This window comes from Molothrus ater, chromosome 3 (genome assembly GCF_012460135.2).
Source record: "Molothrus ater isolate BHLD 08-10-18 breed brown headed cowbird chromosome 3, BPBGC_Mater_1.1, whole genome shotgun sequence".
Lineage (NCBI taxonomy): Eukaryota > Metazoa > Chordata > Aves > Passeriformes > Icteridae > Molothrus > Molothrus ater.
The window spans coordinates 53,027,661-53,042,152 of record NC_050480.2 but is presented as its reverse complement, the minus strand read 5'-3'; the positions used below and the strand labels follow the sequence as shown (position 1 = coordinate 53,042,152).

Genomic DNA, 14,492 nt, shown 5'->3' with positions numbered 1-14,492 from the left:
TTTCAAGATTAATTTGCCTTGGAGAGCTAGGAATTGCTGTCTCTGTGAACTTCCCTGCAAATGTTAGGGAGGAAATCCATTTAGAAGACTGGTGTAAATAAAATGGGCTGGACAGTAGTCTCACTTCTCTACCAGAGAAGACAGAAGTTGCCTTTGAGATTCTGCCAGAGCCCATCTATAATAATTGTGGTGCACTTTATGAACTTCTTGAAAGGAGGGGGAATACTGGGCTTAGTCAATGTGCCTCTTACAAAATAAATGTTTATCTAGGAAAAAGAGCATATTCTCTCTAAACAATTCCTCTTGACTGGTTTAAGTAATTTTCTTTCAATTATTAAGTACATACTCAAGAATAATAAGATTTTGTAAAAGAAAAAAATCTGAAATATTACTGTTATGGTAGAAAATTCAATGCATCAGTATTTCTAGCATACAAAGCTACACCTAGATGAAATTCAGGATTTATTCAGTATTTTTTATAATTACGCACCTAAATGTGAGTATCAAATGAAAATATTTGGGTTTTTAATGAAGATGCCATGACAGCATGTATTAAATGCTTTATTCAATAAAATCAAAGGGCTAATTACCTATATTTATGTTCACAGTTTAAGTCTTATCTTGGCCAAAATATGGTCAGAAATGGGTCTAACATTGTGTTTTGTAATGTCCAAAGATTTCTAGAAGGACTGTGACTATTACAAGCTGATTGGTTATAATGTCACCATTACACGTTACTTCTTAGTGTAATGTGAATTAGAAGAAATTCTTCCCTGTCTTCTGGATTTAGTTAACATCCATGTCTCTCTAGTGCTTTAAATACTATAAGCACAGTTGTGCTGTGTCTTCCAAAGAACATCTTTTCAGCTTATATGCTGAAATACACTGGTAGCATTATTTAATCAGAAATATTTGTCAAGTAGTATTGGCCTTGAGGTCAAAATCAGTATAACTGCTAGTTATGGGAACCACACAATAATCCATGCTTCTATGTGCAGGTTGTAGGACCTGGCTAGGCATTGCAAGCACATTGCAGGAGTTGCTTTATATCCAACACAAATGAATGTCTTTAACTCATCAGGCTGTAGGAGGCTGCTTCTATGCTGCTCTTTTTTAGTATTCACCACTTCATTCTCATAATGGATGTTTAGGAGCTTTATATCTAGATTCCATCCATCTCAGCTATTGTGCCCTTCATTTCATCCTCTTCTCCATTAGAGTTTTCTGAAGTCTGGTTGTTTTAATGGTCAAGTTTACAGTGGTGTCCCACAAGGACTTTTATCTATTGATGCATATTTATGGATCATATTTATGGGTGAGCACTTTGCAGATGAGAACTCCTTAAGCTGGATTTGCTGCCAAATCAGCATGTTGTATAATTGCACCTTTGCTAGCACAGCTGTGCTGTTGCCAGTTTGAATGCCTTGCTAGGTGGGAAACTTTCTTGTTGCCCTTTTGGAAAATACATCATTTGTAGGCTGTGTAATTGGCAGAAATTGAAATTGTGGGTGATATTTCTAACAATTTGAGCTCAAATAAAGTCATAGATCTTTTAGTAACAAGCCCCACATGAAAATGGGACAACTTAAGACGCAGTTGTTCAAGTGACTTGACTGTGACTTTGAAATGTATTTTCATTCATATATTGGAAAAATATTTTATTTTACTTCCCTATTGTCTTAGCTGATCTGTTTTCCAAGTGTAATAAATTTAGGGTTTTCTTTTCCACTTCTCTGGTTTGATTTGATTGTGATTACACAAGAACAGATAGACCTAGAAAAAGGCACCATTTTTACATGTTGAAGTTTCAGAGTAAAGTTCAACTTGGGAAAAATTGAACTTTATTAGCCTAATCAGCCCTTTAGATGCTGTAAAAATTATTGATAATATCCTAAAAATAAAGGGAAGCTTAGAAACAAAACCCAAAACACTACTACTTGTCTCAAACAAGGTAGTTGGGAACTGGTTTTGTGCAACAAAAAAACTTGAAGGTGTCTAGAAGTGACACCGGGAGTTGGGTGTTCAAACTTCTAAGCAGCAAAAGCTGTAAGATATTTTTGTGAATGTGCTCTGTTGTATCACAGCATGCAAGAGATATCGACATTCACCAGATTCAGATGACAGAGCTGCTGTTGCTTAAGTAAATATGCAGATTCTCTTCTAGGCTGTAGAATTTCTGCAGCATTTCTAGGGAGATTTTTTTTTTATTACAGGAATTCTGAAAAAATTAGGAAGATTCTAAAGGTAACTTCCAAGTTTTGCTGTCCTACACGAGTAGTTATAGTTGTCTCTAATATGTTATCTAAGAGCTATTTGGGGGTATGAAGCTGTAAGAATTCTGGGATCAAGGTCATTGTCAGCGTTTGAGACTTGGGTTTGGATGGTTTCTTTGATGCAGGTTGATTGGCTTTCGATGCTATTTGCAATGAAATGTCTCTTTGCTGCTTATTACTCAAGAATTAGAAGGGGAAATTGTTTATTTTAAATGTGTAAATACGAATTTGAAATTTGCTATAGATTGCCATCGAGGACAGTTTTGTGCCTACATCATAGCTCATGTGCAACATTTCATGTCTTGTATTTTCATTCTTAGATATAGCAAATGGCTGCAGTTCAGGAGGATATCGTCCCCCTCCCAGAACAAAAGAAGTGATCATCAATGGACAGACAGTGAAACTAAAATATTGTTTTACTTGCAAGATTTTCCGCCCACCTCGTGCCTCACATTGCAGCCTTTGTGATAACTGCGTAGGTGAGTAAAAGAAAGATACAGCATATGTTCAGCTGAGTAGCTTATATCTTGTAATGAATACTTTCCATAGGAGACAGAAAAAAAAAAACAGTTAGTGACAAGATTAGTCATGAGGTGACTTGCTCTGTTCATCTTCCTTTCCTACAAGATCTGTTAAATGTTAAGAATTTTAGAGGAGGCATAAAAGGAGACTTGGCCTAACAGATGTTGCTAGTCTAAGAAGACTTTTCTAACCTGCCCTAATGACAAAGAACACACCCAACTCGAATAAGGCCGCATATAATGTGTGATGACCTTTCCAAACTTTTTGGGAGTCTCAGAATTGTTTTTTTCACCAGACTAAATTGAGGGCAAGGAGCTGCTTCTCCAGTTCATTAGTAACTAACTGTAAGGCATGGTTCAAATGGTTAGGGCTGTGTGACCAAAATACACACTGTAGGTGATTCTTACCTTTGAGCAGATTTATGACTAGAGGTACTTATGTCAGAATCCATAAGAAATTACTGGGCAAACGTGCTCTTTTGAGAGTAAGTACATGTTGTCAGGACCTAAGCATTTTTTATAATTATGGGGTTGTTTTTTTTCTCTCTGAATATCTTGTCCTTTTCATTACTGTTTTCTATGGAGGTCACACAAGGTGATTAAGATATGCTTGGATTTAAAAGCAAACAAAAAAACCCCTACCAATCAAATCTGAGTGGTTTCCAGTTAATTAGATCATATTTGCAGTTTAGTGCAGTTGATTAGCACACTGTTGAGTCTGGATCTTATGCATTCAAGAAAATAATGTAGAAAGATGTCTCCAGCTGAGAAATGTAATTGCAGCACTCAGCAGTGGTATTTTTAGATATAAAGCAGTCATTGGAAGAATTGGAGTTGTATGTTTCAATGATACTGGTTTAGGGAATGCACTTACATCAGACTGAAAAGCTTATTAGCCTTTTGGCCCTGTAGAATTGATTGGTGTCTGTAGATGGTTCCTTCAGTAAATAAATTTTTCTGATGTGTTAAAATTTTGTAAGTGTTGAAAAGCTATTGAGCTTGCTTTTATTGAGCAAGTAGCGATGTTTATGAAATGCCGTTGGTACATTTTTCAGAAAAATATTTTAACAAATGTGTAACTTTAATACTACAGTGTTGTGATACTGCTCAGCAAACTGGACAATATGTAAATACAGTTGTTGTCTAGTGTGATAAATAAAAGTTGAAAAGCTGTTGTCTTTACCAAGAGAGCAAAAAATAAGAGCGACTTCACCTGTACAACCTGAAGCTTATTTTAAAATAATGGTTTGGTTTTTTAATGCACTGGTATGAAGGATTTTCCAATAGGTTATTCTGTAATCTGTGTCCTTTTCATACCACATCTGGAAAACCTGTTCTGTAAAACATTAAAGTAGTGATGGCAGGGAAGCAACTTGCACATTCTTCTGATCATGTCTGTGATGAAAAAACAGATGTGAATTATTATGAATATTTATTTAAAAAGAGTGAGTAAATTACTTATATAACTGAGATGTTTTTTCTGCTCATAAGATCGGTATGATCATTGTAATTTCCTCTTGCACATTTTTAAATTTGGAGTTACTTGTTTTAAAGTAATTGAATGAATTTGCTGTGGCTTTTCTCCTCAGTGTTTATAATAGGAATTATAATAAATTGACTTTTTCAGGGTTCACTGTATAGTAGTTTTGTTTCCTGATTAGATACAGGTGTTTGTCAAGTAAATATTTGGGTGTACTGAATAAAAAAAGTGAGATCTACAAGTACCTGCAACTATTTTCTATTAAAAATACGTGTCAAGAAAATTGGATGGCTTGCATGTCTGTGGAAATGTAACAATCTGAGAGTGAACACTTAATCAGAGTGTGTTATGCAGTTTGCCACCACTTCTAAGTTAGTATTGTCTATATGATGATGATTTTATTTAGTTTCTGAATAAATCTTTTAATAGCAATGAATATTCTTGTCCCACTATTTGTTGGTTCCTTACTGATTTAACGAAACCTATGTACAAGTAGTCCTACTGCACGTGCATTTGGATATTTAAGTAACTTATGCTATTTAAACAAAACATACGATATTTAAGCAGCTCACTACTAGTATGACCATGCATTCCTTTTTGCCCCATGGTTTCCAAAGATTTTGCTGCAGTTACAAACCAGTTACAGAGACTCTGTGGTAAAGGAATGGAGTCTGTCCTCAAACCAGCACTGCTCAGAAAAAAGTGTGCTACTTTACCTAAAGGTGTCTTATGATACTTGATACTTGGCAAATGAATGCAGTGTGAAAGAGAGGTTCTTTCACTCTGAGTTTTCTATTAATGTTTTTTTTATTCTGTAAGGAATCTATGGCAGAATTTTAAATATGTAAGTACATACAAAAACTTACTTTTTATTTCTGTCTAATTGTTTAGTAAGCATATCTGTTACTTGACCTTGTTTGATTTTTGTTTCATCAGTGTTTTTTATAAATGTCTATGTGATATTTGTAGATAAAAATAACAACAAATAGCTTAAAATAAAAAAAAAAGAAGAAAAGAGCTAATTGGAGTTCTAGCCATGGTAATAATTCAGACTCCTTTAGCTCTACAGTATTTTCCTAATAGTGTCTAGAAAAATCTCTAGTTTCATACAAATGTCGTTTGTTCCATTTATGTAATACCTTAAAAAATTTGATGGAGTAAGTGTTCCCTGAAGCACATACCTTGGGTGTATTCCTGATTTGCTTTCTTTACTGCCTCTGTGAATGTCAGTTGTAAGTTAGCCCCTCAAGGGTTTTGTGTACCATTATGTTGCTCAAGAATTACAAATGAGTTAAACATAATATGCATCTGAAAACAAGAGATAAAGACTTCAGGATAAAAGTAACCAAACCAGACATAAATTCTGAGCTCAAGGTAGTTATTGCTGTGTCTTGACAAGAGGTTTTGATCGCACTGTGTAATGCTAGAAAGAAGGCAGTGGTTGGACTTGCTTCTGAAAGGACCTAATGGCAGCTCTTAAATTTATTTTTGGTAGTTGGAACACTGACTGTGTAATATCCTTTTGTTTTGTTGGGTTTTAATAAATAATTTTTCTTTTGTTTAATTTGATTTCTATTATGAAAGCTGAACAAGAAGCATGTGGCTATATCTAAACAATATGGGTAATTAATTTCCAAAGCACACATAACACAGACAATGTAAAACAGTGAGAATTACCAGTGTGATCTGGGGACAAGCTTTTCCCTGTAGTTACTCCAGATATCCCCATCTTCCTGGCTGAAGAACACCAATCACTTCAAAAGCAGGCTGAGAGTGGCATTGTAACAGTTTGGCTTTTCTGACGCAGACTGTGTTTCTGAGAACAATTTTCTCAGGACTTTGTAATCCTTTATAATCAATGTGTATGCCAGGACTTTGGTCTGCTTGGTTTTAATTCTATTCTGTAGCACTCTTTCTTCATTATCTTATTATTTCCTTTCTTGCCATCACTTCCTTTTCATGGCCTTTGCTTATTTCCTTCCTTACATTTCCTGCAGTGAATAGAGTACAATTTTCACTTCATTTTGAACCTGTTAAACCTTAGCTCCAGTTGTCTTAAAATTACCCTTTTGCTGAGCAGCTAAAAGCACAAATTTGGCTGCTGTGACCATTCTTTTCTTTTTTGTTTCTTTTCTCTTATGTATTTTTCCCAGTTTTTACAGGTGAGAAATGGCTTGGACTCTTTTTGTTTGTGTGCCCCAACAAGGTAGAACAAGAAGCTGCCAAATGGAGTACACACGAGCACTCTCAGAAGTGATGTATTTTTTATGATTGTGCCATTTGTGAAATTAGATGTACTTTGGAAATTCAGGGAGGCTGGTATGTGTGTCAGGGTTTCTAAATCCTAAGCCAATGGACTGCAAAATATGTCAGTCTCTTTAAGAAAGAAAATCGTATTATAGGTTACTTAAGAGAGGTTGTGGCTTATGCATTGGTCTTTGTATGAAAAATGCAGAGAGAAAAATGCATTTCTTTGTATGAAAATGATCAGAACATCTGACTCTGTAAATGATGTTGTAAACCTCAAGATGTCAAAGTAAATATTAAAGAGAGAAATTATCAGTTAAAAAAATTAGAAACCTAAGAAAATAAACACATATTTACATTCAGTGCAGTAACAATTTGCAGAATGGTTAAAAACCCCAAATTCCAATAAAAGACAGCAGTGAAAGTGTGTAAAAAAATGTGCTTTCCTGTAGAAAAGAGAAAAACTAATCTGTAGACTTTGTGGATGCTGTTACTTGGTAAGGACACTATGCTTCCTCTAGGGACAAATTTGGGGTTTTAAAATCCCTTCTCCACAGCTGGGTGTGTGTCAGGCCCTTGTGTGGGTCTGTCAGGGTGTGTGTACTCAAACGGGTACGTAAAGAGAGATTGTGAAGCACTGAGGTCCTTCCTTCACTGTGCACTCTTTGTACCGCCCAAAGAGCAGCCATTCTGAACTGCTGCTGCTGCCTTTGAAAATGTCACCATTAATGTGCATGCAGCCAAAGGAGTTTGTTAATTGGTAAATATTTATTATTGGTGAGTGCAGTGAAGTGATCTATGTAACAATACAGTTTAATTACTATGAGCTATCCTAGGGCAGTGGCTGGATGTTTTCCTAATAAATCAATTGCTATTTTTATTTTGAAAATTAAGCATGTTTATTTTCTTTTTGTGAATAGCAATGGTCTGCTTAAGTTGATTAGCATGCAAAAAGTTGTTATTGCAACTTATTTTCTTAAAACACCACCCAAATAGCGTAGCTGTCTGGAACAGTTTAAACAGTCATGAAAGTGAAATACATGTTAATAGCCCTTGTGTTTGTTTTTCTGATTGACTTTTTGTTGTAGAAACCCATGCATATTATTAACTTTTTTCATTAATAGAGGCTCATCTTTACTGGTGTAACGTTACTGTTTCAGTTTTTTCAGTTTACATCACCTTGTAGAGATGAGTCCAGAATGTAATTTGAAGTAAATTTTTGGTATTTCCCAACATGAGGGCCAGAAGATGCTTTCTTGCTGTTTGGTTTTCATGGGGTGTTTTGATTTGGAATCAGTGTATGAAAGTGCTGAAGCTTGGTGATTTAAAGGATCCATTGTGCATTGTCCATGGCAGATGTTCTAAAATAACATCAGTGTGCCTATAAATGTAATTTGCAATTGATCTTTTGTTATTCACTGCTTTTTTTGTTTGGATTTCTACCCAGATTTCATTCCACAAAAGTAACAGCAAAGGTATTGTCATGGAATGACTGTCAGGCAGGTGAATGATGTGTTAATTAAATTGATCCAAGTATTTGATTGCTGTTGCCAGTTGATAGCAAATCCTCTCAGTGGGGCTGGTCTTTTCAATATTATTTAAAAAATAATTTTCTTAGTAGTGGTGATTTCAGTCGGTGAAACTGAACATCGGAGCTAAGGATAGTTGTTATGAATATGCTATGATTATTGGATATAAATTTTTTTGTTATGTTAAATTATCAGATATTGAACTGACTGCAAATAAGGACTTAATTTAATGATTATATTTGCTTTTGTGCCTGTGTGCATCACTTTCAGCAGTTGGGATTGGACTACTGTATCTTAGAAGAAAATAAATACTCTTTGTAATAAAACATATTTCTTATGTGGATTTCTAAAAACCTCATTTGTCTTCTTAAACATTTCAAAGAACAATCAAATTCTGAAAGCACTATTTGTTGTACAAAATGTGAAGTCAAGAAACCTGAATAGATGTGATCATATCATGACATCATAGTCCTTCAAAAAGCTTTAATTGTCACCATTATAAATACATGCAGATGTGTCAGTCTCTCTACATAATTACTCAGTGTGAGTCCTTGACAATGAACATTGTAGTTCTGTGTTGTACTACTGCTACTATCAAAGTAATTTTGAGTAATCCTCGCCCAGTTGGTTGAGCTGTAATGTGACTTCTTACTGAGGCAGGATTTGCATAGTGGGCTCTTGACTCTTTCCAATCATGAGATGTATGTTTGCATGTTTTAAATAAAGATGGTAACATTCAGGGATGCCTTAGGTTTGTGCCTTTGTCCTACAATCCTTTGCTTGCACAGGGTGGAAAAATTACCAAGTGAATTCTAACTTTTGCTCACTGGAATCTCCTAGTAACATGACCTAGATATTTTTCCACCTGTCGACTTCTTGTCTTTGAGTCCTACCTTCACATTGAGCTTTAGAAAATGCGTGCCGGAGTGCAGTGATCCAGTTGAGCAAAGAAAAAAGGAAACAGTTAATAAATGCTGCAAACTGAAGGGACAAGCTGGCCTACAAATGTTCCATTTAAAAATGCTTTTGCGTTCCTTGTAAATTATTAGGCTTTCATTAAATGTTTTGAAAAGGGAAGGAAAGCATTTGGGTCATTTTGTGCACAGTTTCCTGGAGTGTAGTGAATGAAAAATGGAAGCAGAACATTTAAGTATTTAGGAGTCTACATGCTGTGCTGTGGAAAAGTAGAGATTTGACTCTTTGGTTCTGAGCAGCAAGGAGCGTGCTTTGGTGCGGCTTCTGAAGGAAACGCTGCATGTGTAAGGCCATTGCTCAGTAAAATGAGAAATGTTCTCAGTTTGGTTTTTATCTGAGATATCAAACAGTTAGTGTTTCTTATGGAAGTTTTAAATATAAATGTTTTAGGGAATGTAAAAAATGGGGAATGTATGAAGTAGAGTGTTTTTCAATTATGCAGGTTAGCATAGATTATTAGGTGAGTGTTCATCAGACCACTTGGGTGAGTGTTGATGAGAACACTGAGTCCTGTTGACAGCTTGCTGCTTCCAAAGGGATTTGAATGTCCTCCTCTTTATTTCTTTTTTCCTTATTTCCATGATTCTCTTGTTTGTGCCTGTTCACAGACCATTTGGTAACACAGGCATTGGTAAGTCAGTTTTTCCCACTCATCAGTGAGCAAAATAATTCATTTTTTTTCTTTCCTGGTAGTCCAGGGAACTGAATTGATTCATCATCAGCTTAAAAAGAAGAAAGTGAGATGAAGTGGCAGGAAAGGCAGCATTTGACCATCTCTTTCACTGCTACTATGGTTTTGGATTGGCTCAGTTATCTTGTGAAGCTTCATCCTTTGGATTTAGTTATGGGGGTGATGGCTATCCTCAGAAGTTATTATTTAAATTCAAATATGATGATCACTTGGGAAAGAGTAATGAAATATTGCTTGTTACTGTTACTGACAGTAACAGTTACAGAAATTTCAGTTCCTGAAATCTCTTACCTCTTTAGTTTTCTGTGACTTGTACAGCAGCATTTATAGTCTCTGTTTACTCATGTCTCCTTCTCATTTATGCTTTACCTTATAAACTCTTCACACATTTTTTTCAGTCTTTTTTTATTTTCTTCAGGTTTTGATCTCAGACCCTGAAAAATTAATCAAAACTGGATTTCTCCTGCAGTTGTGATAAGTGCTAACCTGTAGTAAGGTTGGTGTCACAGCTAGGCTGAATTAACACTTAGCTGCTTCTGAAGGTGTTGTTTTATTCCTTCTCTGGCAGTGTGTTCTCAGTGCTTCACTTGGGCCCACTTTGGTGTTTGTCTGATGAGGTGATCTGAGGAGATAGGCAAAAGAAAGCCGTGGCTTTAGGCTCATCTGGCTCCGTCAACCTGCTCCCTGTAGGGTAAAATGAGCACCAGGCTTGACCCAAGAATGGAGAGCCATGAACACGCAGGCAAAAAACTTCACAGAGCTGCTGAAATTATAGAAACTGGGCCATCTGTTCTGTCACTAGTTCTTGATTAGGTAAATGCAAGATACAGCTGTAACATCAAGAAGGCAAATATCTTGCTGCTTTTGTTTGAACTGGGGTGTAGGAGGATGATATATCTCAATGTTTCTATCCATAGAGTGCTTCAGCTTTCTTCTTCCCTCATTATGAGTTCTAATATGCTTATACTAACAAGAGTTTATATTACCAATGTTTTAATTGTCTGTTTGCCTCAAATATTTTTACATTGACCTTGCCACAAATGTTTGTTTGAATACAGTAGTGTGTTAACTAACCAGAACTGCATTCCTGAACTTTTAACAGTCTGTTCTTCACAATATATTGCAGTTCTATTTGCTCTGCATTTTAAGTTAATGAGGGCTGGAATTCCAGTTTTTCTCAGCATCAGTAGTTTTTCATTTCTCAATGAAGTTGTCTTAATTTTGCTGCCAACATTGTCCAAGTAGAGATGTCAGAGCTTCCTTTACAAAATCATTGGTTGTTCAGTTGTCAAGCATCTGGAATGCTGGAGGTGAACCTTAAGACACTGTGTTACTTCTTCATTAATACTTACTATTAGGTCATGTGTTCTTCTAAGGAAGAAGAAACAGCTCCAGATTTAATGGATTTTAAATTTCTTAACAGCATTAGAAGTTTCTGCTTAGCATTTGCCTCTTCATTTTGCCAGGGTTGGCAATTTTCTCCTGCATTAATAACTATGCAGAGCAGCTCACAAACTGTAAGGCTGTTATGTTTAAATTGCATTTACATATTTGTACTCTGCTGAGTAGAATGTCTTGCCTTTTAATATACTGGTTTGTGGCACATGCCACATGGCTTTCTATCTTCTGACTGAGAAAGAAGAGACCAAATTTATATAAGTAAGATTCATGTAAACCTTCTAATATGCCTCTTTTTTCATTAGAGTTGATTCCAGTTTAATACTGTAGTAGTGGTTTTTGCATCCATCCTTTTTGTTCCATTCCTCCTTTGTAAATATCTTAGGTAGTTACTTCACAATAATTAGTAAGGTATTTATTGAGATAGCAGAGCTTTTCAGTTCACCAGGAAAGTTTGAACATGGAAATTCAAGAGGATTGACAAATAGGTTAAAAACACTGAGTCAGTCCTCAGTAAGGAGTGTGTGTATGTATAGGATCATGAGTTTATAGATGGAGGGCTTGTGTGTATGTGCATGGCTTTTGTCTGCATTTATCTGAATCCATCAAATAGATGTCTGCATCATATCTCAATGTTATTTCATGGCTAGAAACAGCTTTGTCTGTTTTTATTTATCATTCATTTCCCTACTGTGTCAGCATAGAGGAGACTGAATCTAAGTACACAGAATTCATCTTCCGAGACACGTAATGTATTTTTTTAGCAGTAAGTTACAAAAATACCCTAGGATTCTGCTTTTTAAAATGTCTCTGTAGCTGTGTTTCTTTGTGGTGTTGTTTGCTTGTGAGTTGTACGTATGAATGAATTTAAATGAAGTAGAGTGTTTATCAGAATATGAGGGCTTGTTCAGGAGCACAGATTTAAAGACAAGCACTTTTAAAATGCAATATCAATTCATTTTGGGAATACAACTGTAGTGCACTGAGAAAAGGTAGTATCACCTACCCAGAGTGTTTAGTACTTGATATTCTTAGCAGTATTCCCTCAATCACAGTATTATGAAGTCTTATCCTAAGAAAGTTCAGTGACTTCACCTTGAATAGCCCTGTTGGAATTTGAAACGGATTTATGGCAGAAACATGTGGTCCAAACAGCTGTCACGCAAAACCATTTTTATAAAAGCCCCTGAAAGTCTGGTAGACTCAGAAATCTGTTGTGCATGTTGTTTTGACTTTTTTAAAATGAAGATAATACTAAATACATCCTTCAAGAAAAACCTCTAATATAGGCCTTTAACATAAATCCACAACTAAAATAAGCTGGTGTACTTGGTCAGATGGGCCTTTCTAACACAGGGCTTAAAGGACTTTGCATTTATAGCTTGCCTTTCCTGTGGAATTACAAATAGTTTGATAGTACATCAGTGGAGGCATATAAATCACAGAAAACAAACCAGGATTTGGACAAGGATCAGAGAGTGAAAGAAAGAGTCAGCATAAATGCATCTGTCTTATGGTTTTGGATTTGATTAGAAAAGCCTTAAAATTCTGTCAGTGTAATCTCTCCAAAGTAAAGTTAGGAAATGCAAGTTTGTTTCCTGGCAATAGTTGTTTCATTACCCAACATACTGGATGTGGAGGGTGGCTCCAGGCTGCCTGGGGAAAAGCAGAGGAAGCCATTCCCTCTGCTGCTTCCCAGCACTGAAGCATTTCCCCCATGTTGGGGACACTTGTTTCTGATACACCCTGGCCTTTTCCTATCTCATGAATGAGTTCTCTCAGGGAGGTAAAGTTAAAAGTTTTCACTTAGTAAAAAGGAGACAGAGTCTATAGTGCAAAGGGCAACAGAGCATGCAGATTACCAGCTTTTATATGATGTATTTAAATTTTATCATTTGAAAAATGTTTGATGTGAATGATTCTCTATTTTTAATGATCTTGTATGACAGCATCAACTTCAAGTGGAAAAATAGGTGGTCTAGAATGAAGAATGTCTTGAACGAAGCAATAAAAGGAAGTGGGAAGGTGTAAATATTTCATGCTCCAAATGGATGGATGATACGATAGTAGGCATAAGTCAGAGGTGTGATCGTGACAGATGTAAAGGAAAGAACCTCAGAAATTCCAATTTTGAGTAGAAGATTAACTGAAGGAAAAAACCCACCTTGTTTTGAAAAAAATCAAATACAACTGAGTTGCTCCATGTGACAGTGGATAAATACATGCTTGCTGGTCTGACTGCACAATTTGTCACAATAAGGCTGTTAGTTTAACAGGAACTCACCTCAGCCATGCTTTAATTTCTTTAAAAACTGTAAGGTTTCATTCAAGTACTCCTTTTTTTTCTTTTCTATTTTTTGTTCTTTCTAAATAAGAACTTCTCTGTGGCTACTTTGCAAATGCCAGATTAATCATGAGTTTTAATATAGTATTCAGAGAGCATTTTTTTGAATAAACAGCATTTTATTAATTGTTTTCCATTTTTTTTTCTTCTGCCTCTCATTTCAGAACGGTTTGATCACCACTGTCCCTGGGTAGGCAACTGTGTGGGGAAAAGAAACTACAGATTTTTTTATATGTTTATTTTATCTCTGTCCTTTCTGACAGTCTTTATATTTGCATTCGTTATCACCCACGTCATCCTTCGTAAGTATGCTGGTGAAATCAGATTACGTATGTAGCCATTTGCTTGAGTTTTTTAAGTTAATATTTTGATCATTCAGGGTTTATTTATTTATTTGTTTGTTTGTTTATTTGCCTTTTCTCTGAAGCTTCACAATCCCCAGTGAGTCCCATTCTGGTCTATAGTAGGCCCTGCTCATAGTAGTCATTGGCCTGGCAATGGCTTTACCTTAATGCAGTCTTAATTTTTTTTTTTTCCTCCTTTTATGGATGATGAATTGGAAAAGCATCACATATACTGTATGTTTAAGTATCCAGGTAGTATCATTTACCTAAAGAGCGTCCATATGCTTTTTTACTGTAAGCATGGGTCACTTGCCATCCAGACAAAGAGTTAAATTACTAGAAAATAGATTGGAGCTATATTTTTTTGTAGTTTGCTGTTTAGTTTATACCATTCTCAACCCTATTTTTAACATTTTTTTCATTTGCATAGACATTCTGAAAATAACCAATTCATAATAGAGTGAATTAGAAATATTAATGAGTTTGGGACTGATTTTTATTCGTATTCTGGGTTGTGTTTGAGGTCAAAATTCTTTTGGGTACTGTCCTTTGTTTCCATACCCCTAACTAATTTTGCTAGCTCCTATACAGTGATGGTGACATTTATGGTGACAGGTTGCATGATTTGTCTTTAAACACCTTTTGTATGTTGGGTTTTTAACCCATTATCGCTAGAAGAGTGTTCTGGAT

The 14,492-nt window shown here is 35.6% G+C and overlaps 1 protein-coding gene across 6 annotated transcripts in view; it reads left to right on the top strand.

Moving 5' to 3' along the window:
- ZDHHC14 (zinc finger DHHC-type palmitoyltransferase 14) overlaps positions 1–14,492 on the top strand; it is a 94,742-nt gene that overhangs the window by 60,066 nt on the left and 20,184 nt on the right. For 4 of the 6 annotated variants that reach the window (XM_036381305.2, XM_036381304.2, XM_036381303.2 and 1 more), the window contains exons 3-4: positions 2,594–2,752; positions 13,623–13,760. In XM_036381305.2, coding sequence (XP_036237198.1) covers positions 2,594–2,752; positions 13,623–13,760 — 297 coding nt within the window. The remainder of the gene's footprint in view (positions 1–2,593; positions 2,753–13,622; positions 13,761–14,492) is intronic. The other 2 variants (XM_036381306.2, XM_054514471.1) reach the window with 2 other exon arrangements.